A 26,750-nucleotide genomic window follows, 5' to 3' on the forward strand; every position below is an offset into this window, starting at 1 on the left:
AGAATAAACGTTTAGATGGGGCTGGGTATTAGTTGAATTTTAGCATAACTGTAAAAATAATATTTTTAGCAGGGGCAATTAGAGTAAGATCTATTATGTGATTAACTTTCTAACATTCCTCAGGTTTCCCTTTTCCTTTTAATCAAAAGAAAGCCTATTGGCTCACATGTTTTATCTGTGGCTAAAGCTAACTATTTAGCTCGATTTCCAGTATATTTTACTTTAATGCTATGGCTAGTGGATAATGCAAATAAAGTTTCTAGCTAGCTAGCGAACCATGGCTAGTAGCTATCGATAGGATCGTTCTCTGTGAATTTGTCTTACCTACCACACATGCTGCTGTTTCTTCTGTCATTTCAGCTCCACCCTTTCTTAAGAGAAGTCCAGCTGACTAATACCTCCATCAATGGGCAATGTTTGGATGAGAGTCGGGAGCTGCCAGCCAGCTTTGACATCATCAACTGGGTGCAGTTTCCCAATAAGTCTCGTGGCAGAGTGAAGATTGGAAGTATGGAGGGATGCACATTCTCAGACCTGAAGTTCACCATTAACCCAGATGCTATTTCATGGCCCGAGAGGTTTAAGAAGGTGGGGGAGATGTGTATCATTTTATTGTCTGTGACATGTGTCAAGCTCAAATATTCTGAGCATGCTGGGACGCAATGTAAACACATACAGCAGGGATGAGGAACCAGATGTTATAGGACTCAAAAGCTCATCAGCCCCTGCCAGCACAGTCTGTCAGGAGTTCAGCCTACACTCGAGTAGGACTCTGGCAGAGACACATGCCCGACTGGCATGTTCTCTCCCTCCTGGTCTTTCGTTCGGGAGCTTCATAAGCTTTCTTCAGCCCAAACATCACAGCGACTGGTGCCAACTGACACTGGCACACTTAGAGATCCGCAGAGTTTGCACATTTCGCGTGACAGACCTCAGCAACTCAGCATTTTGGCTAATCTACTTTATTTACATATAAACACACACGGAACACTGCAGCATGGCTCCCTCTCTCTCTAGCATCAGACAGCAAAGAGAAAACGAACAAAAGACAATAGTCTCACTTCACGGAACACAGTAACACAAACATCCTGTCACTTCCCACTCTGTGGAGTCAAAACATATCACGTCATGTGAAAGACAAAAATCCCATGACTGCAATCAGAGATCAGGAATTCTAACACAGTCATGGCCTGGGATAATGGGAACTGTAGCCCAGCAAGATCTAAAGGGTGGAAGGTTCTCCATCCCTGATCTGCAGGGCTGCACTGGACAAAGGAACCTTCCCATAGCAGCACCAGCCAGTGAGTGTTTAGCTCCCCCAACCTGCCCTGTTTGGGGGAATTAAGGGCAGGTTCTGCCATGGCTGGCCCAGAACATTTTGTTGCCTGAGAAAGAGGCTGCCCAGCAAGGTTTTCACGGTGTCTGAAGAACAAATCTTTGAATGTATACCACCAACCGCAGATACTCCTAATTCTTTTCCTGTGACGCTCCATCTCTTTCTGGACAGACCGTGCCTCGTTCCAGGTGCACCAAAAGCTGCCACGCTGGATATGCCAAGGAGACTCAGGAAGGAAAGCCAGTTTGCTGCTATGCTTGCACTCCATGCGCAGAAGGGACCATCTCTACTCAGGAAGGTATTCCATTTGTTTTGTTTGCAAAACACAAAACGAACAAAATCCCTGTGAGCCTGATGTTAAAGGGGGAGGGGGGAAATACCATGGCAGAGAAGAACATAAAATTGTGTTCATAAAGCAAGTACAAAGTGGTAACAACAGTGAATGGGATGGCCTTGCCAGGGAGCCTCAGCTGTAGCTAGCTGTGATATGATTCCAGCATCAGGCGAACAAATCTTTAGCTGTTCAACCAGTCCAGTGCATTGTCTGATTTAATGACTTGCTCTCTAGAATGCTGGTGCTCTGCGCTTGGTTCTGAGATTTTCTTACATTTAAAAATTTATTTTTTCAGTTTGTACAATGCCCTGGTAGTTTTAATGATGGCCATGCTGTTATCAATGTTTCTCTCCACTCGGCTGAATGTTGCTGCTGTTGTACTGTGCTTTGTTTGTTTGTGGTTTTCATATATCTGTTCCCCCTCCCTGGGGGGCAGTGTTGCGGACCAGCATCCGGGACCCCCAGTGACCCGGCTTGGGGGCAGAGGGATGCCACCCACGTCATGGGGATTCCCAGCCGCGTCACTCCCCTGGCCGTTCAGTCAGCATGGCTGGTGGTGTGGCCGCAGGCCATTTAAACTGTTGCACAGCCAGGGGGTAGCCTCCTTTTGCCTCTTCGCCGGATCTTGCCTAGCCCACCTGCCCTCTTTTTATGCGTGGCTATGACAGCGACCTTGCTATGGACATATGTCGACTGCCATATTGATGGGGCCGGGTAGGAATTGTTCCACTTGGCAAATTGGCACCACCATTTGGTTTTTGCCTGCCTTGTAACAATCGTCACAATTTTGTAAGGTTAGGCATTGGGTAGGACTCTGTGGTGGGAGGAAAGGTTGTAGCCTCTACCTGCCCCTCCTCGATAAGGGCATCCTGTTAAAAGGATCCAGTTAGCCCATTAACCTAAATTATTTTGTCCATGTGTGTTTATCATATAAGGGCCTTGTCATGAATGACAAGGTAGGTGGGCACAAAGGCCCGGGGCCTTGTCATGAATGAGGTTTTCTTCTTTTGGTGCTTCTGGATGGGTGCCTTAAGGTAGTGGTGGACAGGATGAGAGCCAATAACCTGAGTTTGAATCCTGGGAAGACAAAAGCTCTTACCTGTTCCGGCTTTGAGTTTGTTTACATTTTCTGTGAAGGTTTTAAACCTCTGCTCTATACGTGGTTGGGGAACAGGTCAGTCTTTAAAGACATGTTCTAGTCTTTATCATGCACAGTGAATCCTCCACAATGTGCTGCACTTTGGGGCAGATATGAAAAATGTAAATCAGATTTGTAGCAGGAATCCTATTGTGCAATGTTCAGGGTACACCAGTTGAAATGGGTGCAAGTAGGCCTACATTTATGTCAGATATAGGCCTTTGTGTACAAAGCATATCCTCTACCAGTAGATATGTTCCTCTTGCTATCGCTTCTGCTCCTTCCTGTTTTCTGACACAAATACCATCGAATGTAATACAGCAAAGACAGTTGTGGATGTAAGCTTGATATCAATAATCCTGGAGTCGCTCTCCTTCTCAGATGCAGGACATTGCACTAAAGATCCCAAAGATCAGCATCCAAACAATGACAGAGATCCATGTGTTTCCAAGGTTATTCCCTTCCTAGCCTATAAAGAGAATTTGGGGATTTCCTTTGGCGTTTTCTCATCCTTAACCACTGCACCTCTCTCCTTCCCAACAACACAGTGTTCTTTCCTGATCTCTCCCATATTGCAACCATTCCCCGCAAGTGTGACAACATTCAGACTGCTGTAGGTGTATTAATGACATAAGGATATTGAAGTCTCTTTCTCTATGCAGATGCCAAGGAATGCATCAAATGTCCAGAAGATCAGCATCCAAACAAGGAGCGAGATCAATGTGTCCCCAAAATGATCACTTTCCTGTCCTATAAAGGATCTCTAGGGAGCCTCCTAACTTCTTTTGCCCTCTTCTTATCCTTAACCACTGGCCTTGTGTTTGGAATATTCATTAAATACAAGGAAACTCCAATAGTCAAAGCTAACAACCGGGATCTCTCCTACACCCTCCTCATCTCGCTCCTTCTCTCATTTTGGTCCTCCTTCCTCTTCATCGGCCAGCCAACAAAAATGACCTGCCTTCTGCGACAAACAACCTTCAGCATCATTTTCTCAGTTGCCGTCTCTTCCATCTTGGCAAAAACCATTGCTGTGGTGCTGGCCTTCCTGGCCACAAAGCCAGGGAGTAGGGTGAGGAAATGGTTGGGGAAGGGTTTAGCCAACTCCATTGTCATTTCCTGTTCCAGTGTACAAGTTCTTATCTGCGCCACTTGGCTGGGGATCTTTCCCCCATTCCCAGACTCTGACAAGCACTCCCAGCCTGGAGAGATTAACTTGCAATGCAATGAAGGGTCTGTGGCCATGTTTTATGTTGCTCTCGGCTACATGGGCTTCTTGGCGGCCATCTGCTTCACGGTGGCTTTCCTAGCCAGGAAGCTGCCTGGGGCCTTCAATGAAGCCAAGCTGATCACCTTCAGCATGCTGGTCTTCTGCAGTGTTTGGGTGTCCTTTGTGCCCACCTACCTAAGCACAAAGGGGAAATACATGGTAGCCGTGCAGGTCTTCTCTATCTTGGCCTCCAGTGCTGGGCTTCTGGGATGTATATTCATGCCCAAGTGCTACATTATTATATTGAGGCCTGATCTGAACATGAAGGAGCACCTGAAGACAAAAGACTAAACATTGCATTTAATTCTTAGCACTACAGATATTAAATAATTGGGGATTTAAAAAGAAAAAACCTGGATCCCAGGCTTATTATTTCCCAAAAGGCTCCAAATGGAATGTATAATAATAATAATAATAATAATAATAATAATAATAATAATAATAATGGTATTATATAAGGGAAAACGGATACACATATTAGGACTGAAAAATGACCATTAGCATTTTGTGTAGATTCATTCCAACCAATAACTCCCATGCCTCTTTTCTCTGACCAAGTCCTAACTGATGCACCCACAATGAACGTTGATTTCCCTCCCCCAATACTGATCATTAATGATTCAGCTGACCAGACTAAGATTTGCCTTAGCTGTACAGTTGAAATCCTAGGTCGTGAAGAAATGGGAAATGGGCTTAGGTTTTGCACCACCAACAGAATTTGGGGTGCATATGCTAAGGACCTTCTGGAAATATGCCCTGGAATCGACGCTAACCAAAGGAAATGTTTAACAGGTTGACATCACAAAGTGTGCTTGGCAGAGGCAATTTTATAGTATGCAAGCAGGTGTTTTTAGGCAAATAGGTTGTCTCCTCTTCAGAAATAGCTGAATTTGGGGAGAGGTCCAGTTCTCTGGAAGCAGCTTTGTGGTCTTGCTGTTTCAATCATAACTTGATATCTGTTGCTGTTTAGATTTCTTTTCTGTATCAAGGATACAGAATAATAATAATAATAATAATAATAATAATAATAATAATAATAAATAATAATAATATTATAATAATAATATCTGATAATAAAACCTCATTTTCTAATCAAATTCTGGTGTCTTATGTTATTGTCTAACTAGCATGCAAACTCTAAATCTAGAATCTGTATGATAGCTGAAGAAGCTGCCTGTCATTTGACATCTCTGTCTGATAAAACTTACACCTTCAGAGTGGTGACCCTAACTTCAAATTCTTTAAAACAACAGGAGCTGTCCCCACAAACCCAAATTAGGCACCTGAGTGCAATTTTGCCCCTCTCAAATCGATGCTGGAACTGCCACGAGGTAGAGGGAACCCTCATCCATATGTGGTGGTTGTGTAAATATGCTAGAGAATGCTGGGAGATTATTCATACAAAATTTAAAAAGATTCTTAAGATCACATTTCCCCAAAGAGGCATTTCTATTAGGGATAACAAGTGATGAAATCCCAAAAAAGACACTCAATCTATTTTTATACACAACTGGAAAGAAAAAAGAGATACCCATGAAAGAAATTTGGCAGAATAAATTGATATAATTCACAAAATTAGTAACTATGACTGTGAAACTAAGAAATAAGGATGAGTCACGGAAGAGAGATGAGTGGAAGTGCTTTGAAGAGTATCTTAGAGGGTATAATAGTCAATATAACCTACAAGTAAGAATGAACATATGAGCAGCAGATAACATTAAATAAAGGAAGATTTGAGACGAAAATGGGTGGAATAATAGAATATGCAGCCAACAAAAACTACCGAGAAATGCTCGTATGCATTACTATGTGTTTTAAATTTGATTGGTTGGTAACTGAATTCTAGAGAGTTCTCTAGTAGTTCTCATGTGATTGGCTAACATTAGTCACATGGGAGGTATCTAGTGAAGGAGAGACTCCATTTTATAACTCCAGATCAAAAAGAGATTGCTGCAATATTCTCCTTTTTACAAAACCTGGCTGAGAGCGTCCCCTCAGCATTCACTCTCCGTGCCTGTATTTACTCGTCCTTCAACACGTATATATCACTCATCCTCGGATTCCACTTCTGACACCATTTATGTCACAAAACCGTGGTGACACCTCGGGCACGCCAAAGGCCACCTCGTCCTCAGCTCACTTGCTCCTCTGTCCTACAAGAGATTCCAGTAAGACTCTTGAAGAAGAGAAAGGCCTATAAATTTCAGACGGATGCCCTTTAAAAGAAAAATATCTGCTTCAGATGGGGAAATAATGGAGGCGCTTGCAACCATGTTAGAGTTGTTGCAACCAGCTGAAGTGGATAATAATAATAATATAATAATAATAAATTTTATTTATATTCCGCCCTCCCCAGCTGAAGCCGGGCTCAGGGCGGCTAACAACAATAAAACAGTACAAAAGTACAGCACAAACAACACTCTAAAATCATTCATTATAAAATTAATTAATTCAAGCCACTGGCAACCATTGGGCCAGAGCTCCGCGAAGATTGCCGAGGGAGGGAGTCAGGCTGTGCCCTGGCCAAAGGCCTGGTGGAACAGCTCTGTCTTGCAGGCCCTGCGGAAAGATGTCAAGTCCCACAGGGCCCTGGTCTCTTGTGACAGAGTGTTCCACCAGCTATGCATTCAGGGTTAAATCACCGTATGCAGAAAATAATTTTTTTCCAGGTGACTGCCTGGTACTCTTCAACTCTAAAGTATCAAGGATAAAGTTATCCAGACATCCTATGAGAAAGGGCTCCTCTGTCCTCTCGCCAACACAGCCCGTGCCAAGCAGAGCTTAGGCAGTTTCAGCAGCAGGTGCCTGGCACCCCCCAGAATTTGGCGCCCGGGTGCCCTGCACCCCCGGGTACAGATGGCCCTGGGTACCTTCGTTCTCAAACTTAATCTGTTCTGGAAGTCTGTTTGACTTCTGAAATGTTCAAAAACCAAGGCACAGCTTCTGATTGGTGCAGGCACCCCAAAAACAATAGCCGACAGCCGCATCGGACTTTCGACTTCTGAAAAACGTTCGAAAACCGGAACACTTACTTCCAAGTTTTTGACATTTGGGAACCAAGGTATTTGATTGCCAAGGCATTTGAGAACCAAGGTACTACTGTAGTGAAAGTGCTCTTTCAGTAATTCAAAGTTTCAAAGTTATTTATTTCTGGAGCCATGTGAAACGTTAAAGCTACCATGGCTGGCACATGAGGGTGGCACATGGAGCATCCTAAAATCCAAGTTCTGCATAAAGACCTACAGATACGAGCAGCAGCCTATCAAATGCATGCAAGCATTTCCTCTGTTCCTCCTTCCAAGTTCCGTGTGTGTGTTTGTGTGCATCAGGAGTGCCAACCTGACCCCGCAACCATGAATGCCTAGGGCCGTGGGTGCCATGCAGCACACATGGCCCTGGCACCAAATTTTGTGGGTGCCCGCCCCCTTCATGGGGAATTTTGTGGGTGCCCAGGCTCCCAGGGGGAGTTGGCACCTATGGTGTGCATGTGAGTACAAGGAAATAAAGCGAAAATCAGATTATAGGAATTAGAATTATTTATTATTTCTATGCCAACATGTGCCCCAGCCGCTCTGGGCAGCTTCCAACAAATTAAAACACAATATTAACATTCTTTCTACAACTTTCCTGTCCTCCTGGTCGGCCTTACGTGTGGGGAATGGTGCGCTTAACACCTGCGAGTGATGTTCTTCCAGCTCAGTGGTTAGAGCAACTGCCTAGGGTGCAGGAAGGTCCCAGGGTTCAAACCCCAATGGCAGGGATGGAAGAGACCCTGGAGAGCCGCTGTATGTTAGCATAGAGGTACAGGGACCACTGGTCAGCTTCATGGAATCAAAGACTAATAGAGTTCCGCAATGCAGGAAACCCAACTAAAGCAGCTGAAATATACTCGGGGTCGAGAGTGGATTTCATGCTCTTTATTCAGCTCACAGTGGTGAGGAGGAATGGAAGTTCCCTCAGAATGTCTGCTTTATATACATTATTTACACAATGGGCCCCACGTGATTGGCTAATTCCAGGATTCACCTGTAGGCCAATCAGGTCGTGGATTCACTTCCACCTGGAGCTGGATTGGGTGGCTCCTGTGGACCAATCAGGCTGCTGCATTCTGAATCCTATTGTTCTAGGACCAATCAGACTGCTGCATTTTGGATCCTATTCAACTCAGTACATAACAGCAGCCATGACAGATGCCAGCAGTGAGATAGAAAGGGGGGATGAGGGAGGGGAGGGGCAAGGAAGAAAAGGGTAAAGTCACCCCATGCTTTCCAAAAGCGCCATTCCTGGGACCTACCAGGAGAGGCCCAGATCCATGCAATCCAGCGGCAAAGTGGGGGGCCCATACCCGCAGGGTTTGCAATGCACCATCTCCTTTGAAGCCCCATCACACATGCTCTGCCCCCTAGGCCAGGTGGAAAGGGGCTTGCTCCCTGGAAGCTGGATTCCTGTCCCCGGCCCCGGCCCCATGTGTAAGAGAAGCTGAAGCGCCTCTGCATGGGAGACTGGGGGCTCCAAACGTGGGATGCTGCACTATTCAGAGTCACACCATCAGTCTGCCTGGTTTAGTGCTGCCTACCTGGACTGGCAGCAATGGCTCTTGGGGGTTTCACACAGAGGGAGTCTGTACATCTCAACCCTTTCTCCTCCTTTCTCCCCGCCTCCCTCCCCACCACTCCTCAGGTTGCAAGGCTAGGACACACACAGAGAGCCTCTTCAGGATAACTTCTACATTTCCCCTCTAAGATGCAATTGTACCTGTGTGGTTGGCTCCTCAGCCAAGCACATAGTACCTCTGTCTGCATTTCATGCTACATTGAAGGACACAGGTTTCCTGCAAGTAAACAACATTTCTATGCTTGCAGGAAGTCTGGAAAAGGGTAGAGCCAGGATGGTACCCAGAAAGGATTCGTAATCTAGACTAAACAGTCATATTGCCCACTGTAAAGATAAAGGTAAAGGGACCCCTAACCATTAGGTCCAGTTCTAAACAACTCTGGGGTTGCGGTGCTCATCTCACTTTATTGGCCGAGGGAGCCGGCGTACAGCTAGAATAAATAGACCGGGCGAAAATAAGCCCAAACCGCCTTATGTCTCCCTTTCGCTATACCCGCTGTATTGTTTCCATTAGTAGACCGTGTATACAGACATTTTGTATCTCTTGAATGGGTGCGTTCTACCCAATCAGAACCATGCAATCGTCTTTGCAGAGCTAGCTCAGCGAGCTCCTGCACGCCTCATTTAACATCTTGACAAGCTGCTGACGGCTCCCCGCTGGGAGAACAATGGAATCGAAACTTGTGAACCCATAAAAGTGTCAAATCTCGCTACAATGTATCTATTTTGTTTCCGCTCTCAATTATCAATATAAAATGGACTAAAATCTTTAGAAATTCGCATAAAATCAACCACAACTCCGATTTTCTTGCTTCTGGTGCCAATCGGCTCAGTTTCTCTAGGACTCCATGACACCTCCCCTGTCTTCCATAATCCCTCAAGCGAAGTGTCACGTACTCTCAGGGAGAGTCTAATCCTATCAAATCACCCTGCCAAGCCTTTCCTCCGGGCAATGCCAGATGGCAGACTATGCATACATGGACCATTGTCTTCTCATCACCGGTACTCAGGATGTGCTTATCTGCGCATATCTCCGGCTCTGCATATTCCCCCTCCCTCCTCCATATGTTAATCCGGTGTAACCCAACCTCTTCCTAATGTATTCGTGATGTAATCTGTGTAACCCAACCTCTTCTTAATGTATTCATGATGTAACTGGGATGTATTTTGCACTGTATCCTGGGACATGGAGGGAAGTTTCAAAAGTTCATGTCACCCCTTTCTCGCTGTTCAATCTTGCCTTGAACCTGTTGCGCAATAAACTTGGATCTTCTGCAGCTTGCTCCTGTCTCCGGCTGAGCTCATTTTCCTCCGCAGGGACCCGCGGACTTAGTCCGACGAGCTGGGTGGCAGAGCAGCCTCGCACCCAGATTTTACCGTAACAAAGGGGTGGCTGGGAGGTGAAGGAGGGAAGACTTCAAAACTGAGAAGAGGAGACAAGCTGAAATTGCAGAGTTATGAGAAGCTTAAAGGGAAGGTGCGAGACAGGTTACATTATTTTCAAATAAGAGAGGTTTATAATCAAGACAAAAAAATTGGCTTCCAGGTGGAAAAATCAAAATTGGAAACAGAATTGTTAGAACCCAATGCTAAGATATTATCAAGAATGTATAATTTGCTGTTGAAATGGAGTACTGAGGAAGAAACGGTAAAATCTGCTATGATTAAATGGGCACAAGATATAGGATATAACATTATGTTTGCAGACTGGGAGCAGTTGTGGACCACTGGAATAAAATTTACGGCATGTGATGCCCTAAGAGAGAATATTATGAAAATGATGTACAGGTGGTACATGACCCCAGTCAAGCTTGCAAAAATTTACCATTTGCCCGTTAATAAATGTTGGAAATGTAAAGAAATTGAAGGTACATTCTTTCACCTTTGGTGGACGTGCCCAAGGATTAAGGCTTTCTGGGAGATGATTTATAATGAATTGAAAAAGGTATTTAAATATACTTTCCTGAAGAAACCAGAGGCCTTTCTCCTGGGCATAGTTGGCCAATTGGTGTCAAAGAAGGATAGAACTTTCTTTATGTATGCTACAGCAGCAGCAAGAATACTCATCGCAAAGCATTGGAAGACACAAGATTTACCCACCTTGGAAGAATGGCAAGATGCAAGTAATCGACTATATGGAAATGGCTGAGATGACTGGAAGAATCCGAGACCAGGGAGAAGAGTCGGTAGAAGAAGATTGGAGGAAATTTAAAATTTATTTACAGAAGTATTGTAAAATGTATGAATGCTGATGACATTGAAATATAATGAAGGGGTTCTAGTAACAAGATAGATAAAAATTGGAAATTATAAATTTGGGAGGTAAAATAATTAAGGATAAAGTAGTAGGATAGGAATTTGCTGAACTAACTGTCAAAAAGGGATACAAAAAAGGGAGGCGTGAGGAAGTCAGGAAAATAAGTTAATCAAAGATGAGCAATTAGAAAAGAGTGATCTGTGTTTTTCTCATTTTTGTGTGTCTATTGATTTTTTTTTCTTTTTCCCTCGTTAGGTTAAATGTCTGTATTTTTGTATTGTGAAACTTTGTATTGTTGTGTTTCATATTTCCCCTGTGTTTTCATTGTATTTTGTTTGGCTGTTTTTTTTTTCTATTGTTAAACTTAATAAAATATTAACGTTTGGCAGTAAATTGTTATAAATTCTTCAACACCAGCTCCAAACAAACAAGGATGCATTATATTGAGACAGACCCTCTGCTGATTACCTCAGACCGTCTGCATGCAGGCAGTTGCTCTGTCTAAGCTACAGCCCCTTCCTCTATGGGGCTGGGGGGTTGGAGTGGGAAGCAGGAGAAATGGAGAGATTCTACAATGCCAGAGGATGACGGGGAAAAAAGGTGGACAGGAAAGGAAAGGAAGGCTTTTTATACTGTTATGAAGAAGATCCTCTTTCAAGCATGACTCCACTTTCCTTGCAAGGTGGGGTTCGGGAAGAAGGTACCCCTCTTCGACCATGGAAGCTGCGGGTGGGAGAAGCACACATGGGGACGGGGCTTCCCCTCTGAAAGGAAAATTCCTGCAGGGGCTCTGAGTCTCCATTTGCTTCTGTCTCCCAGGAATCCGCATCTTCTTTAGGCTTCTAAGCACCTCAGGAAGGATTCAAGAGATAGAAGCAAAACAGCAGCTAGTAGGCCTGATCTTTATTGTTCCAGCAAGACTTCAAATTACCACACAGAAGAAGCAGATAAAAGCTCCAAACAATGGTTACATCAGTATTTCACATTTTTCCAAAGTTTTCCATAATACATTTCCAGAAACATCACCAAGACATCATAGGTATGTCACAGAAAAGGTGTGGTCTCAGGTAGAACCTGAGACCCAGGCATGCCCCTGTCACTCAAATATAGTTTTTCACACTTACTTCATCAGAGTGCAAAGGAAGGGTCCCTGAATCATGTCACATACACCCCTTTGTCTTGTCTGGCCTTGATCCCACTATAGGGTGGGTGGGCATTGTGATTGAGATGGTTCTCTGACACTTTTCGGAAGGCCCTGCAGACCTGATTATGGTGGGCTCACTCACCCCTCCCCTTAAACCTCACTTCCCTGGGTCCTAAATGAATTGAGTTTTCCCATTGAGCCAGCACATAATACACATATACCCCTGAATTACCCACAATGCATTTTTACTTCTTTGTTCTCTGCCCATCTGCCTCCTCTTTCGCTATTCCAATTCACTGCAGTATAAAGATGGGGGAGGGCTGTTGTCCACTGACACCCCACCCTCCTGCCCCTTCTCTAGGGGCTCCTTTTGCTCTCCAGCCTGGAAACCTCTGACATTTACAGTTTGGGTGCAGTTGTAGATGTTGGATATTCTCTCTGTGTAAAAGGGAATCATTTCTTCTAGAAACAGAGAAGAAGTTTCAAGAAGCAACAGAAGGCTGAGATTGTTTTATCTATGCAAGGACATTTTCTGCAGGAACTGTTCTTTGGGCGTGCGCAGTGTGTAACAATGGTTCTGGGTAACTTGCTGTAAGTTGTTGTGAGTCTCTTGCTTGCGCCTTGCGCTGAGAGAAGCAGAGAGAGAGTCTTGGACTCTTGTTGGGCTCTAAGCATGCCTTGACCATGGATAGCAGTGGTGAATGTCTGTGCATATTTGCTACCAATAAGCTTTTATGCCTGTCAGGGCAATGTCTACACTTGACTGAATCTTTATGGCGCCCGTGTTTATTGCCTATTGTGTGTACCTTCAACCCCGAGGAAGGTTGAGGTGTAGCTCTGGCACACACATGCAGGGAAAGTGATGCTGGACCCAATCCTCTCTAAATCATCCCTCAGAGGTTGATGGATGAATGTCCTGGTCTGCATCCTATACCCTTTTAAAATGTGGCTCTTTTCTGGAAGGTGCTATTGGGTTGCTGGTTTTATTTTGATTATATATGTTGTGATCTTTTCTGTGAACCACCTGGAGACCTTCAGGTATAGGGTGGTATAATAATAATAATAATAATAATAATAATAATAATAATAAAAAACTGTTATGTACTGAAATTCTCACCCCGGGCCAGCAGGGAGATACTGTAGATAGTTTTCACTCAGGTCCACATATGCAAATAAGGGATCGAAAGTGACATTCAGTGATTGGATAGTTACAGAAAATGGTAACTGTTGTGTTCTAGTGGAGCTCTATATAAGCAGGCTGGCTGAACCCTTCAGCTCAGTTCTGTTCTGGCCTGTGAATAAACAAGAGCTGTTTGAAGAATCGCTGTGTCATGTGATATGTTCACCCACAACTTAACAAAAACAGCATTGTCTGAGAAGTGAAGCCAGATGCTTGCAATGAAATTTGTTTCTAGTTCAAAGTTCAAAAAGTTAAAGGCTTACTTGGAGCATTTGCACATAGAATTGTATAGGATTGGGATGCACATCTCACTTGTGCATCCCACTAGTGTACTAGCGCTTATTGTGGTTCAGGCTGCAGCGCATGGTTGCTGTGTGTGTGTGTGTGTGAGAGAGAGAGAGAGAGAGAGAGAGAGAGAGGAGAGAGAGTATGTGTATGTGTTCAGCTCTGATGAAACAAACCCAAAAAACCTTTGTTTTTCTTGAGACGTCACGTCCTGTTCCTATCCAAACACCGGTAGGGGCTGCTTTGCGATCGTAGCTCTAGGGGCGAGCGCTTTCCAAAAAGAACCCGAAGTGTCGCCGCCGCATAGCCCGGTCCCCGTCCCCACCCCTTCGGTGAGTCACATTTGCCGGAGAGACTGACATTGGGAGTCCATGTAAGGGTTAAAGGAAGCGAGAGAAAGAGAGCCGTGGATAGAGACCCACCCCGTTGCATCACTTCCCTCTCCCCTACTCGTCTTGGGTAGTCCCGCCAGACGGTGCGCTTTGGAGAGGTAGGGCGCGCAGCGCAGGGCGAGGGGTGAGCCGTGCCAAAGGGGGGCCGGGTATTTGGGCGCAGGGGAGACTCAGGGAGGAGGGCGGAGGAAGTTGGGGGGCTGAGGGAGGAATGGAGGCATCCCTGGGGGAGGGAAGCACAGCATTGGCAGGGGGCAGAGACACGGTTTTGGGAGGGAAACTGTGTGCGTCTTCAGCGCTGGTGGGGAAAAAGCCGGAGAGGCTGCGGCGCTACCTTGACCTTTCCTTCCCGCTCAACAGCCTCCTTTAAGAGGCATCCATAAAGCGAGAGGGGGGAGCCCTGTTCCCACCCCCACCCCCGTTTCCCTCCCTAGAAGCTGGATTCATGGAGTCATAGAATTTGTCAGAGAGCCAGCCAGCAAAAAATGCCACGAAATGCGTGAAGTTCAAATTGTTGTTGTTGTTGTTAACTCTCTAGTAGCAGAATCAAGGCCTGGTCCGGGGAGTCAGGTCTAATGGGCACGACGACTCTTCTGGGTATTTCTTTTCCCCCTATGAGGCAGTTGCAGAGGCTGCAGATCTGGTCGGAAGAATTTGCAGCCCAGCTCTTTGCAGTTCTACTGAGAAGTAACCACTGTGGAGTTGGGGGGGGGGAGAGTCTGTGGGGAAGTGAAGGAGGGAAGGCTTTAAAACTGGGAAGAGGAGAAGCTTTGGTCTGATGCTGAGAAACACCCCCTGGGTCAGGACCCGGATTGGCAGCAGTGGTTCTCTGGGGTTCCAGAGGGATGGAGTCTGTTTCAGGCCTACCTTTGAGGATTGAACCTGGGACATTCTGCCTACAAGAAGATGCTCTGCCCCCTGAGCTGCAGGCCCTTCCTGTAAGCTGAGGGGGGAAGCAGAAGGAAAAATGGAAGGAGCCAGCAACGCCAGAGAGTGGCAGGGAGAAAAAGTGGTCCGGAAAGGAAAGTTTTTAATGCTGTTGTGAAAAAGATCCTGGCTCCACTTTCCTTGCAAAGTGGGGTTCGGGAGGAAGGTACCCCTCTTCTACCATGGAAGCTGTGGGTGGGAGAAGCACAGATGGGGAGGGGGCTTCCCCTCTGAAAGGAAAATCCCTGCAGGGGCTCTGAGTCTCCATTTGCTTCTGTCTCCCAGGAATCCGCTTCTTCTTTAGGCTTCTGAGCGCCTCAGGAAGGATTCAAGAGGCTGATCCTGCAATCCTATCAAGGACGGAAGGAGGAAGGTGGACGGTTGACCTGGTCCGACTGTCTCCTGCATCCCTCCCCACAACCTCTGGGTGTTTTCTCCCAGGACCCTCAGATCGAGGGGAGAGGAGAAGAGGACATGGATGGATGGATGGATGTTGGAAGTGGGGAACCTCCCTGGCAATAGGAGAAGTGGAAGAGGAGAGAAAAGGCACGAGGTTCCTAACAGGAAGAAGAAAGTGGAATTCAGGTTTTGCAAGTTTTTTTGTACAGCATGATTCATTGATGGTGACAAATCCAGTAACTATTTATAATGTATATTTCAAGCATTTCTTCCACTATTGTTTTTCCCCAGAAAATTATTATATTCAGTTACTTACTTTATATACAGAAGCGTAGGAAGGTCAGGTGGTACCCAGTGCGGCAAATTTCTTGTCACACACACACACCCCACACACACACTGGTGGGGTTTTTTGGGGGGGTGCCAGCAAAAATGGTTTGACTTTGTTTCATATTTTCTTACAAAGGAATGTGGATTCGGGGCCTCCGATAACAAGTAGGCGACTGTGGACAGATACTTAAATCTACAGGATGGATTGTGTTTTGGCTTGTGTTGTTTTATTTATATTTATATTTTATTTATTTAATTTTTTTTAAAAGAAAACTGCAAAGTGGTTTGTTTTGTTGTTGTTGTTGTTGTTGTTGTTGTTGTTGTTGTTTAGTCGTTTAGTCGTGTCCGACTCTTCGTGACCCCATGGACCAGAGCATGCCAGGCACTCCTGTCTTCCACTGCCTCCCGCAGTTTGGTCAAACTCATGTTGGTAGCTTCGAGAACACTGTCCAACCCTCTCGTCCTCTGTTGTCCCCTTCTCCTTGTGCCCTCCATCTTTCCCAACACCAGGGTCTTTTCCACGGAGTCTTTTCTTCTCATGAGGTGGCCAAACTATTGGAGCCTCAGCTTCACAATCTGTCCTTCCAGTGAGCACTCAGGGCTGCTTTCCTTAAGAATGGATAGGTTTGATCTTCTTGCAGTCCATGGGACTCTCAAGAGTCTCCTCCAGCACCAGAATTCAAAGGCATCAATTCTTCGGTGATCAGCCTTCTTAATGGTCCAGCTCTCACTTCCATACATCGCTACTGGGAAAACCATGGCTTTAACTATACAGACCTTTGTTGGCAAGGTGATGTCTCTGCTTTTTAAGATGTTGTCTGGGTTTGTCATTGCTTTTCTCCGAAGAAGCAGGTGTCTTTTAATTTTGTGGCTGCTGTCACCATCTGCAGTGATCATAGAGCCCAAGAAAGTAAAATCTCTCACTGCCTCCATTTCTTCCACTTCTATTTGCCAGGAGATGATGGGCCCAGTGGCCATGATCTTCGTTTTTTTAATGTTGAGCTTCAGACCATATTTTGCGCTCTCCTCTTTCACCCTCATTAAAAGGTTCTTTAATTCCTCCTCACTTTCTGCCATCAAGGTTGTGTCATCTGCATATCTGAGATTGTTGATATTTCTTCCGGCAATCTTAATTCCGGCTTGTGATTTATCCAGCCCAGCCTTTCGCATGATGAATTCTGCATATAAGTTAAATAAGCAGGGAGACAATATACAGCCTTGTCGTACTCCTTTCCCAATTTTGAACCAATCAGTTGTTCCATATCCAGTTCTAACTGTAGCTTCTTGTCCCACATAGAGATTTCTCAGGAGACAGATGAGGTGATCAGGCACTCCCATTTCTTTAAGAACTTGCCATAGTTTGCTGTGGTCGACACAGTCAAAGGCTTTTGCATAGTCAATGAAGCATAAGTAGATGTCTTTCTGGAACTCTCTAGCTTTCTCCGTAATCCAGTGCATGTTTGCAATTTGGTCTATGGTTCCTCTTCCCCTTCGAAATCCCGCTTGCACTTCTGGGAGTTCCAGGTCCACATACTTCTTAAGCCTGCCTTGTAGAATTTTAAGCATAACTTTGCTAGCATGTGAAATGAGTGCAATTGTGCAGTAGTTGGAGCATTCTTTGGCACTGCCCTTCCTTGGGATTGGGGTGTACACTGATCTTCTCCATGTGGAGAGAGGCTCAGAACTCACAGGGTTAAGAAGTTCTGAGTGACGTCTCACATTCTGAGGCGTGGTTTTAGAATACTGAGGGGAGTGTTTTTCTGTGTCTCAGTCAGTGTGTGTTTTGCTCCGTTGCGAGAGAGCAGCGATGAGTGCATTGTCACCAGGCAGGAGATTTATAACTGTTGTGTTTTGCTAAGGGAATAAAGACTTAAAAGATAAGGAGACAGCCTGCGTTCAGCCTGAGTTATTACGCACACACGGCGACCCTGCTTCTGTTCCGCTGTGTTATGTGCTGCTGGAGTCGGAGGTCCCTGGGGGAAAATCAGAGCCGCCCAGAGGAAGCGTGCCGGACCCCCGGGAATGGCTCAGGTTGTGGGGTCATCAGCAAACGCCTGAAGCAGAGATAAGCAACGTTCGTGTGTGTGCGGCCAGCTGATGAGACGCTGGGAAAGGAGACTGCAGCCAAAGCCAGCTAAGGAGAGGCTGGAGCCAGTTGGAGCTGTGCCCAGAAGGGAGCTCACTGGGAAGATCTGATCTGCTGGACCAGGAGGTACGTAAGTAGGCTGGGCCCCGGGAGAAGATGGCAGACAGCCAGAAGTCGTCAGTCCCTTTTGATAAGGTGGACGGGAGCAAGCCCTGGGGAGAGTGGCAGGCACTGAAGAAAGCAGTGGGAGCCAGGCCAGAGGGGGCTGAGAACTGCTCTGAGGAAGCACCAAGCCCAGGAGGGGCTGAGGGACTCCCAGAAAGCCCAGAGGGGGCTGGGACTGTGTTGGGAAGCTATTGCAATACCTCTACACATGAGCAGTGTGCTGGAGAGCGGCTGAGAGAAGAGAAGAGAGATGCAGTGGCAATTTGTTCCACTGAGAACTTTGCACCTGAGAGTGGGGGTGCAGGCCATTCCAAGGGTCTTGAGAGTGCCCAGGCTGTTTGGCAGGAGCTGGAGGGGGTTTGCAGAGAAACCACAGCAGAAGCCAAAAGCCACGTCCCCAAAAGCAGAAAAGCCTCAAAGAGTGCTGCTGGAAAGGTTGGGGGGGCAGAGAAGACCAAAGGCAAGTTTGCAAAGTTTTCCACTCGGCGTTGTTTTGTTTGTGATTCTTCTGACCATCTGTGTCGCAGCTGCCCACAGAGAGCAAGGGAGACAGGGCAGGATGTGTCCAAGGTTGCTTCCCATGGGAACCAGCCAGGTTTCCATGGCAACCAGTCCTGCAGAGGAGGCAGGCATGGGAAAGCGCAGACGCTACGTGCTTCAGAGAGGAGAGGAAACGCTTATCAGCTGACTGCTTCGATGGCAGTGTTGGAGGACACCTGCAGCAAAGGCCCCAAGGTCGGGGGCAGCAGGAAGTCCGTTGCTAAGGCAACAAAGAAGGACAACTCCAGTGAGGAGAGAGTGCTGCGTTGGGTTGTGGACTCTGCCGCAAATACCCATTTGGTGACAGTGCCACCTGATGGACAAATGTGGAACTGCAGGGCTGTTTCAACTGGGAAAACAGTTGTTTTTGCTAATGGTTCACAGAGACATGTGACTCATGTTGCCAACTTGTTTGTCTCTTTCTTACAGGCAGAGCTGAAGGTCTACGTCGTACCTGAGATAAAGCATTGTCTGTTATCTGTACCTTGTCTTTTACAGGAGGGATTTGAAGTGTGTTTTGAGAAAAATGTTTGTACAATTTCCAGAGGGGGAAAGCAACTAATAAGTGTTGAGAAGAATCAGAGCAACCTCTTTGTTCTGGAAACACCTCTGGAGGGTGAGGGGAATGCTGGGAAAGCCACTGATCACACTCATGTGTCGTGTGCTTGCGTGTGGCACAAGAGAATGTCACATGGTTCCTGTGAAGACATTCAGATGTTATCAGAGTGCACCAAAGGGTGCCAGATACGCGAATGTGGTCAACCTTTGAATTGCAGAGCTTGCAGAAAAGCCAGGAACAAGGGATTTAATCATCCCAGGGTGGAAAGAGTAACCACTAAGCCTTTTGAGCTTGTACGTGCAGACCTTTTTGGTATGCCACAGCCAAGTCTGGGCAAGGCCAAGGTTCTGATGGTGCTGACAGATGATTTTACGCAGAACGCATGGGCGTACACGCTGAGAACTAAGGAGGAGGCAACACAACTTATCAAAGATTGGGTTGCTGAGGTGGAACTAAGGTTCTCCACCAAGGTGCAGGGGTTCAAGTGTGACCGAGGTTCAGAGGTCACTGGGTCTGCTCTAAAGGGTTTCTTTCGCCAGAGGGGGATACGTCACAAGGTGACTTCTCCTCAGGAGAGTGGCGTGGCAGAGCTTAGGAGTAAAGCTCTGGTTCAAGCATCAGAGATTCTACTGGATGACTCTGGTTTGCCTCAAAGTTTTTGGGGGGAGGCGGTAAAGACAGCCAATTTCACGATGAACAGGTGCTACAATTCAGTGGTAGGTGACACCCCGTATTTCCTGCTCCATCGAAAGAGGCCGCTTGTGCATTTCTTTCGTGCTTTCGGTAGCAGAGCCATGGTGCCTGTACCAAAGTTTCAGCAGCAGGAGGGTGGCCCAAGGTACCAGGAAATGATCTTCTGTGGGTATGAGCCTGCGACAAAGGGATGGAGATTCGCATATCCAGAAGGTGATCAGACCAAGCTTCTGGTCAGTAAACAGGCTGAGTTCTTTGAGCAGGATGGTTGGGCAAGGCGCAAAGCGAGCTCTGACGTTCACTCAGATTGTCTGTCTGACTCTGAGGAGGAGGGAGAGCCAGAGCCTGAACCTGCTGGTGGAGACCAGGTCCCTGAACAGAGTAGGGCGTCTCCACAGGTTGTTAAAAGAGTGTCCAAGAGTGAGCCCTCATCTCCTGTCCGCATAATGGAGAAAGCTCACAGACGTGTCAAGTCAGAGGGGGAATCTTCTGATGAGGAAGACGCACTTGCTGGCCACAGTGGGTCAGAAGGAGCACCCCAGTTGGTGCCCAGGCGGTCATCTCGGGCTACAAAGGGAATTCCACCTGAGAGGTTTCAGGTCACAAATGCGTGGGTTGGTTTCGCACAGTGCGAACCTGAGATTTGTGAGGTTCAACAGGTGCCTAACAACGATGCCAGGAAGGGGCGGAAGGCAATGGGGAAAGTGTTGAACACTCAGAAGTCCTCTCAGAATGTGATTCGAGAGGGGGTGTGGAGAGAGGCTCAGAACTCACAGGGTTAAGAAGTTCTGAGTGACGTCTCACATTCTGAGGCGTGGTTTTAGAATACTGAGGGGAGTGTTTTTCTGTGTCTCAGTCAGTGTGTGTTTTGCTCCGTTGCGAGAGAGCAGTGATGAGTGCATTGTCACCAGGCAGGAGATTTATAACTGTTGTGTTTTGCTAAGGGAATAAAGACTTAAAAGATAAGGAGACAGCCTGCGTTCAGCCTGAATTATTACGCACACACGGCGACCCTGCTTCTGTTCCGCTGTGTTTATGTGCTGCTGGAGTCGGAGGTCCCTGGGGGAAAATCAGAGCCGCCCAGAGGAAGCGTGCCGGACCCCCGGGAATTGCTCACTCCAATCCTCTGAGTTTTCAAAATTTGTTGGCATATTTTGTGTAGCACCTTAACAGCATCATCTTTTAAAATTTTAAATAGTTCAGCTGGAATATCATCACTTCCACTGGCCTTGTTATTAGCAGTGCTTTCTAAGGCCCATTTGACTTCACTCTCCAGGATGTCTGGCTCAGGGTCAGCAACCACACTACCTGGGGTGTACGTGCCATCCATATCTTTCTGGTATAATTCCTCTGTGTATTCTTGCCACCTCTTCTTGATGTCTTCTTCTTCTGTTAGGTCCTTACCACATTTGTCCTTTATTATGGTAATCTTTGTACAAAATGTTCCTTTCATATCTCCAATTTTCTTGAACAGATCTCTGGTTCTTCCCATTCTATTGTTTTCCTCTATTTCTTTGCATTGCTCGTTTAAGAAGGCCTTCTTGTCTCTCCTTGCTATTCTTTGGAAATCTGCATTCAATTTCCTGTATCTTTCACTATCTCCCTCGCATTTTGCTTGCCTTCTTGCCCCCGCTATTTGTAAGGCCTCGTTGGACAGCTACTTTGCTTTCTTGCATTTCCTTTTCATTGGGATGGTTTTCGTTGCTGCCTCCTGTATAATGTTACGAGCCTCCATCCATAGTTCTTCAGGCACTCTGTCCACCAAATCTAAATCCTTAAACCTGTTCCTCACTTCCACTGTATATTCATAAGGGATTTGATTTTGATTGTATCTTACCGGCCCAGTGGTTTTTCCTACTTTCTTCAGTTTAAGCTTGAATTTTGCTATAAGAAGCTGATGATCTGAGCCACAGTCAGCTCCAGGTCTTGTTTTTGCTGACTGTATAGAGTTTCTCCATCTTTGGCTGCAGAGAATATAATCAATCTGATTTTGATGCTACCCTTCTGGTGATGTCCATGTGTAGAGTCGTCTCTTGTGTTGTTGGAAAAGAGTGTTTGTGATGACCAGCTTGTTCTCTTGGCAGAACTCTATTAGCCTTTGCCCTGCTTCGTTTTGAACTCCAAGGCCAAACTTGCCAGTTGTTCCTTTTATCTCTTGATTCCCTACTTTAGCATTCCAATCCCTTATAATGAGAAGAACATCCTTCTTTGGTGTCATTTCTAGAAGGTGTTGTAAGTCTTCATAGAATTGGTCAATTTCAGTTTCTTCAGCACCAGTAGTTGGTGCATAAACTTGGATTACTGTGATGTTAAAAGGTCTTCCTTGGATTCATATTGAGATCATTCTATCATTTTTGAGATTGCATCCCAGTACAGCTCTCCCACTCTTTTGTTGACTATGAGGGCCACTCCATTTCTTTTACGGGATTCTTGCCCACAGTAGTAGATAATGATGGTCATCCGAACTGAATTCGCCCATTCCCGTCCATTTTAGTTCACTGATGACCAGGATGTCAATATTTATTCTCGCCATCTCATTTTTGACCACATCCAACGTACCCAGGTTCATGGTTCTTACATTCCAGGTTCCTATGCAATCTTTTTCTTTACAGCATTGGACTTTCCTTTCGCTTCCAGGCATATCCGCAACTGAGCGTCCTTTCGGCTTTGGCCCAGCCGCTTCATCAGCTCTGAATCTACTTGTACTTGTCCTCCGCTCTTCCTCAGTAGCATGTTGGACACCTTCCGACCTGAGGGGCTCATCTTCCAGCGTCATAACTTTTATATGCCTGTTGTCTTTGTCCATGGAGTTTTCTTGGCAGGGATACTGGAGTGGCTTGCCAGTTCCTGCTCCAGGTGGATCACGTTTGGTCAAAACTCTCCACTATGACCTGTCCATCTTGGGTTGCCCTTCACGGCATAGCTCATAGCTACTCTGAGTTATTCAAGCCTCTTCGTCACGGCAATCCATGAAGGGGATGCAGCAAATTAGTAACGAGATAATAATGGCCTGTAACTTACCAGTTTAGATTGTAAGGTAAAGCTGATAAGGGAGAATCTAGGAGATGTTTCAGTAAGAGAAATTGCTGACTGAGCTTTGTGTATGTTAAGTTCCTTCCTCCTTATCCTTGAAACCCTAATAGGAATTTCTTTCTCCTCACTCTGAAGCAGGTGGAGATGACAGACAGAACTCTGCAGGACCACCTGTAATTTCACCGCTAATAACAACAAAACTGTTGGAATGTGCAAGGAGCTTTATGGATACTGGAAAGCTTAGAAATCATCTACAAACTCACACAGGGGGGAAACCATTTAAATGCATGGAGTGTGGAAAGAGCTTCAATGATAGTAGAAACCTAAAGGTACATCAACGAACTCACACAGGGGAGAAACCCTATAAATGTTTGGAGTGTGGAAACAGCTTCAGGCAAATAGGTACCCTTCGAAATCATCAACGAACTCACACAGGGGAGAAACCCTATAAATGTTTGGAGTGTGGAAACAGCTTCAGTAAAAAGGGTACCCTTCAAAGTCATCAACGAACTCACACAGGGGAGAAACCCTATCAATGCTTGGAGTGTGGAGACAGCTTCAGGCAAAAGGGCACCCTTCAAAGTCATCAACGAACTCACACAGGGGAGAAACCCTATCAGTGTTTGGAGTGTGGAGACAGCTTCAGGCAAAAGGGCACCCTTCAAAGTCATCAACGAACTCACACAGGGGAGAAACCCTATCAGTGTTTGGAGTGTGGAAACAGCTTCAGGCGAAAGGGTGCCCTTCAAAGACACCGACAAACTCACACAGGAGAAAAGCCATTTAAATGTATGGAGTGTGGAAAGAACTTCACTAATAGGGGGTACCTCAGAAAACATGTGGTAACTCACAGAGGGGGAAGGCCATATAAATGTATGGAGTGTGGAAAGAGCTTCATTCAAAACAGTGCCCTTCAAAGTCATCAAGTAACTCACACAGGGGAAAAGCCATTTAAATGTATAGAGTGTGGAAAGAGCTTTGGTCTGAGTAATAACCTTAGAAGACACCAACGAATTCACACAGGAGAAAAACCATTTGAATGTATACAGTGTGGAAAGAGCTTCACTGATAGGCAAAATTTAAGAAGACATCAACAGACTCACACAGGAGAAAAGCCGTTTAAATGTATGGTGTGTGGAAACAGTTATACCCAGAATGCATACCTTAAGTTACATCAACGAACACACATGGGGGAAAGACCATATAAATGCATGGAGTGTGGAAAGTGTTTCCATGAAAAGAGAGGCCTTGGAAAACATAAACGAATTCATATAGGAGAAAAATCATATAAATGTATGGAGTGTGGAAAGACTTTCAGTATGGGTTCAGCACTTAATATTCACCATCGAATCCACACAGGAGAAAAATCATATAAATGTATAGTATGTGGAAAGACCTTCAGAAGAAGCAATAAGCTTAGATTACACCAACGAACTCACACAGGGGAGAAACCATTTAAATGTATGGAGTGTGGAAAGACCTTCAGTCGTAAAGATAAGCTTTCATCGCATCAACAGACTCATACAAGTTGAAGACCATTCCAATGTATTGAGTGTGAAAAGACCTATAGTTGCAATGATATCGTTAGATACATCAACAAACTCACACAATGGAAAAACCAGTATATTGTACGGTGTGGAAAGTGTGTGTGTGTGTGTGTGTGTGTGTGTGGTTTTTCATATCAGATATCTTCCCTCCTCCCCTTTGTTGGTCCTATTGTAAATCATTTCTTCCTGCATCTTTTATAATAATCCAAATCTTTTACATCTCTATTATGCCCAAAGTTCACCATTAAACTACAAGTTTATTCCAATCCTAGAAACAATTTTAGCTTTTTACAATGGTTTTTAATATAGTTTGTAAATTTTCCCCAGTCCTTATTAAAGTTTACTGTTCCTGATTTCAAATTCTTCTGGTCATTTTTGCCATTTCGGCATAATCCATCAACTTCATCTGCCATTCTTCTCTGGTCGGGACTTTATTTTCTTTCCATCTCTGGGCCAATAACACTCGTGCAGCTGAGTGAGCACTCGGGGCTGATTTCCTTAAGAATGGAGAGGTTTGATCTTCTTGCAGTCCATGGGACTCTCAAGAGTCTCCTCCAGCACCATAATTCAAAAGCATCAATTCTTCGGCGATCAGCCTTCTTTTTTTTTTTTTTAAGATTTTTATTAAAATTTTCAAAATATTACAAAAAGAAAAAAGAAAAATACAAAATAAAAACAGTTAAAACAATTCAATCTTTTCATGTCCTATCTTTCATTCGCTTGTTTCCCAGACCTCCTCACACCTCCCTTTTTTGTATCCAGTTCAATTAGTTGGTTCAGCAAATCCTTTCCTTCTTTATTTTTATCCTAATCTTTAATCTTAAATATATTATAACTTTAAATTATTCCCTTATTATCAGTCCATTTTTACACATCCTTATAACATTACTGCTGAAAACCACTTAGCTTCAATCCAACATCGTTCTAACATTCATTAATTTTACAATATTTCTGTAAATAATCTTTAAATTTCTTCCAATCTTCTTCCACCGACTCTTCTCCCTGGTCTCGGATTCTGCCGGTCATTTCCGCCAATTCCATATAGTCCATCACCTTCATCTGCCATTCTTCCTTTTTTTTATATAAATTATTTTTATTATTTTCCAATACAAATATACAATTCTGCCAAATTTTCACAATTTTAGTTCTTTTTAGACTTCCTTCGGCTTCTCTGACAATCATCCATATTTATCCCTCAATTTACGCATTCCTCTGTTTATATTGCCATTAAACTTCCCTCCCACTCCTATTTCTTTTTAACAATATATCTCAACTTTCACAGTGCTTCTTGAAATCCCGCCAGTGTTGTTTGCACATCACATATTCTTTTCAGATATTTGACAAATTTCCCCCAGTCCTCGATGAACTTTTGGTCTCGGAGATATCTAATTTTTCCGGTTAGTCTGTCCAATTCTGCATAATCAGTCAGCTTCAGTCTCCATTCTTCTATTGTCAGTATTTCCTCTTGTTTCCATTTCTGGGCCAGTAGAATTCTTGCTGCTGTGACTGCATATTGAAAAAGTTTACAGTCTTTTCTTCTAATTTCATTCCCTGTAATTCCTAAAAGAAAGGTCTCTGGTTTCTTTACAAATGTATATTTTAACATCTTTTTCATTTCATTATAAATCATCTCCCAGAAACCCTTCACTTTCTTACATTCCCACCACATATGGTAAAACGTACCTTCTTTTTCTTTACATTTCCAACACTTGTTGCACGTCTTATACATTTTTGCTAATTTTACCGGTGTAATATACCATCTGTAAAACATTTTCATAACATTTTCTTTAAGTACCGTACAAGCAGTAAATCTTAGATTCTCTTTCCACAGTTTTTCCCAGTCCTCAAACTGAATATTATAACCAAAATCTCTGGCCCATTGTATCATTACCGATTTAACTTCTTCATCTTTGGTATTCTATTCCAACAATATTTTATACATTTTGGACAAAATTTTACAATTGTTGTTAATCACGTCTGTCTGGAACTTCGAATCTTTTTCTACATAACCACTTTCTTTAATATCTTTTTTAAACATTTCATTAACCTGAAAATAATGCAACCAATCATATACATGTTCTTTGACTTGTTCATATGGTTTTAATTTCCATTTTCCTCCTTCTTTGATTATCAATTCACCATATGTAATCCAATTACCTCTCATATTTATTTTCTTTACACTCATAATCTCTAATGGCGACAACCAGTGTGGAACTTTCGGTTCTAATAGGTTTTTATACCTATCCCATATTTCAATTAATGAACTCCGAAATATGTGGTTCCGAAAGCCTTTGTGGATTTTCTTCTTTTCACACCATAGATACGCGTGCCATCCAAATATGTTGTCAAATCCCTCTAAGTCTAATAGTTCTTTATTCTCTAATTTTATCCACTCTTTCAACCAGCAAAGACCTGCTGCTTCGTAGTATAATTTCAAGTCTGGCAGGGCGAAGCCTCCTATTTCCTTTGCATCCGTTAGTAATTTAAATTTAATTCTCGGCTTCTTGCCCTGCCAGATATACC

General features: G+C 44.7%; 1 protein-coding gene and 1 long non-coding RNA gene across 2 annotated transcripts in view; one reads left to right on the forward strand and one right to left on the reverse strand.

Moving 5' to 3' along the window:
* Positions 1–26,750, reverse strand: part of LOC128409516 (uncharacterized) — a 50,685-nt gene that overhangs the window by 20,902 nt on the left and 3,033 nt on the right. The window lies entirely within an intron of this gene.
* On the forward strand, positions 22,609–24,580 carry LOC128409415 (zinc finger protein 84-like). The gene has a single exon (XM_053379890.1). It carries the CDS (start codon positions 22,905–22,907, stop codon positions 24,210–24,212), a length of 1,308 nt encoding a protein of 435 aa, XP_053235865.1. The 5' UTR covers positions 22,609–22,904; the 3' UTR covers positions 24,213–24,580.

Source organism: Podarcis raffonei, chromosome 2 (assembly GCF_027172205.1).
Source record: "Podarcis raffonei isolate rPodRaf1 chromosome 2, rPodRaf1.pri, whole genome shotgun sequence".
Lineage (NCBI taxonomy): Eukaryota > Metazoa > Chordata > Lepidosauria > Squamata > Lacertidae > Podarcis > Podarcis raffonei.

Coding starts and splice junctions, on each gene's coding strand:
- LOC128409415 (XM_053379890.1), top strand. CDS start 22,905: ATGGATACTGGAAAGCTTAGAAATCATCTACAAACTCACACAGGGGGG.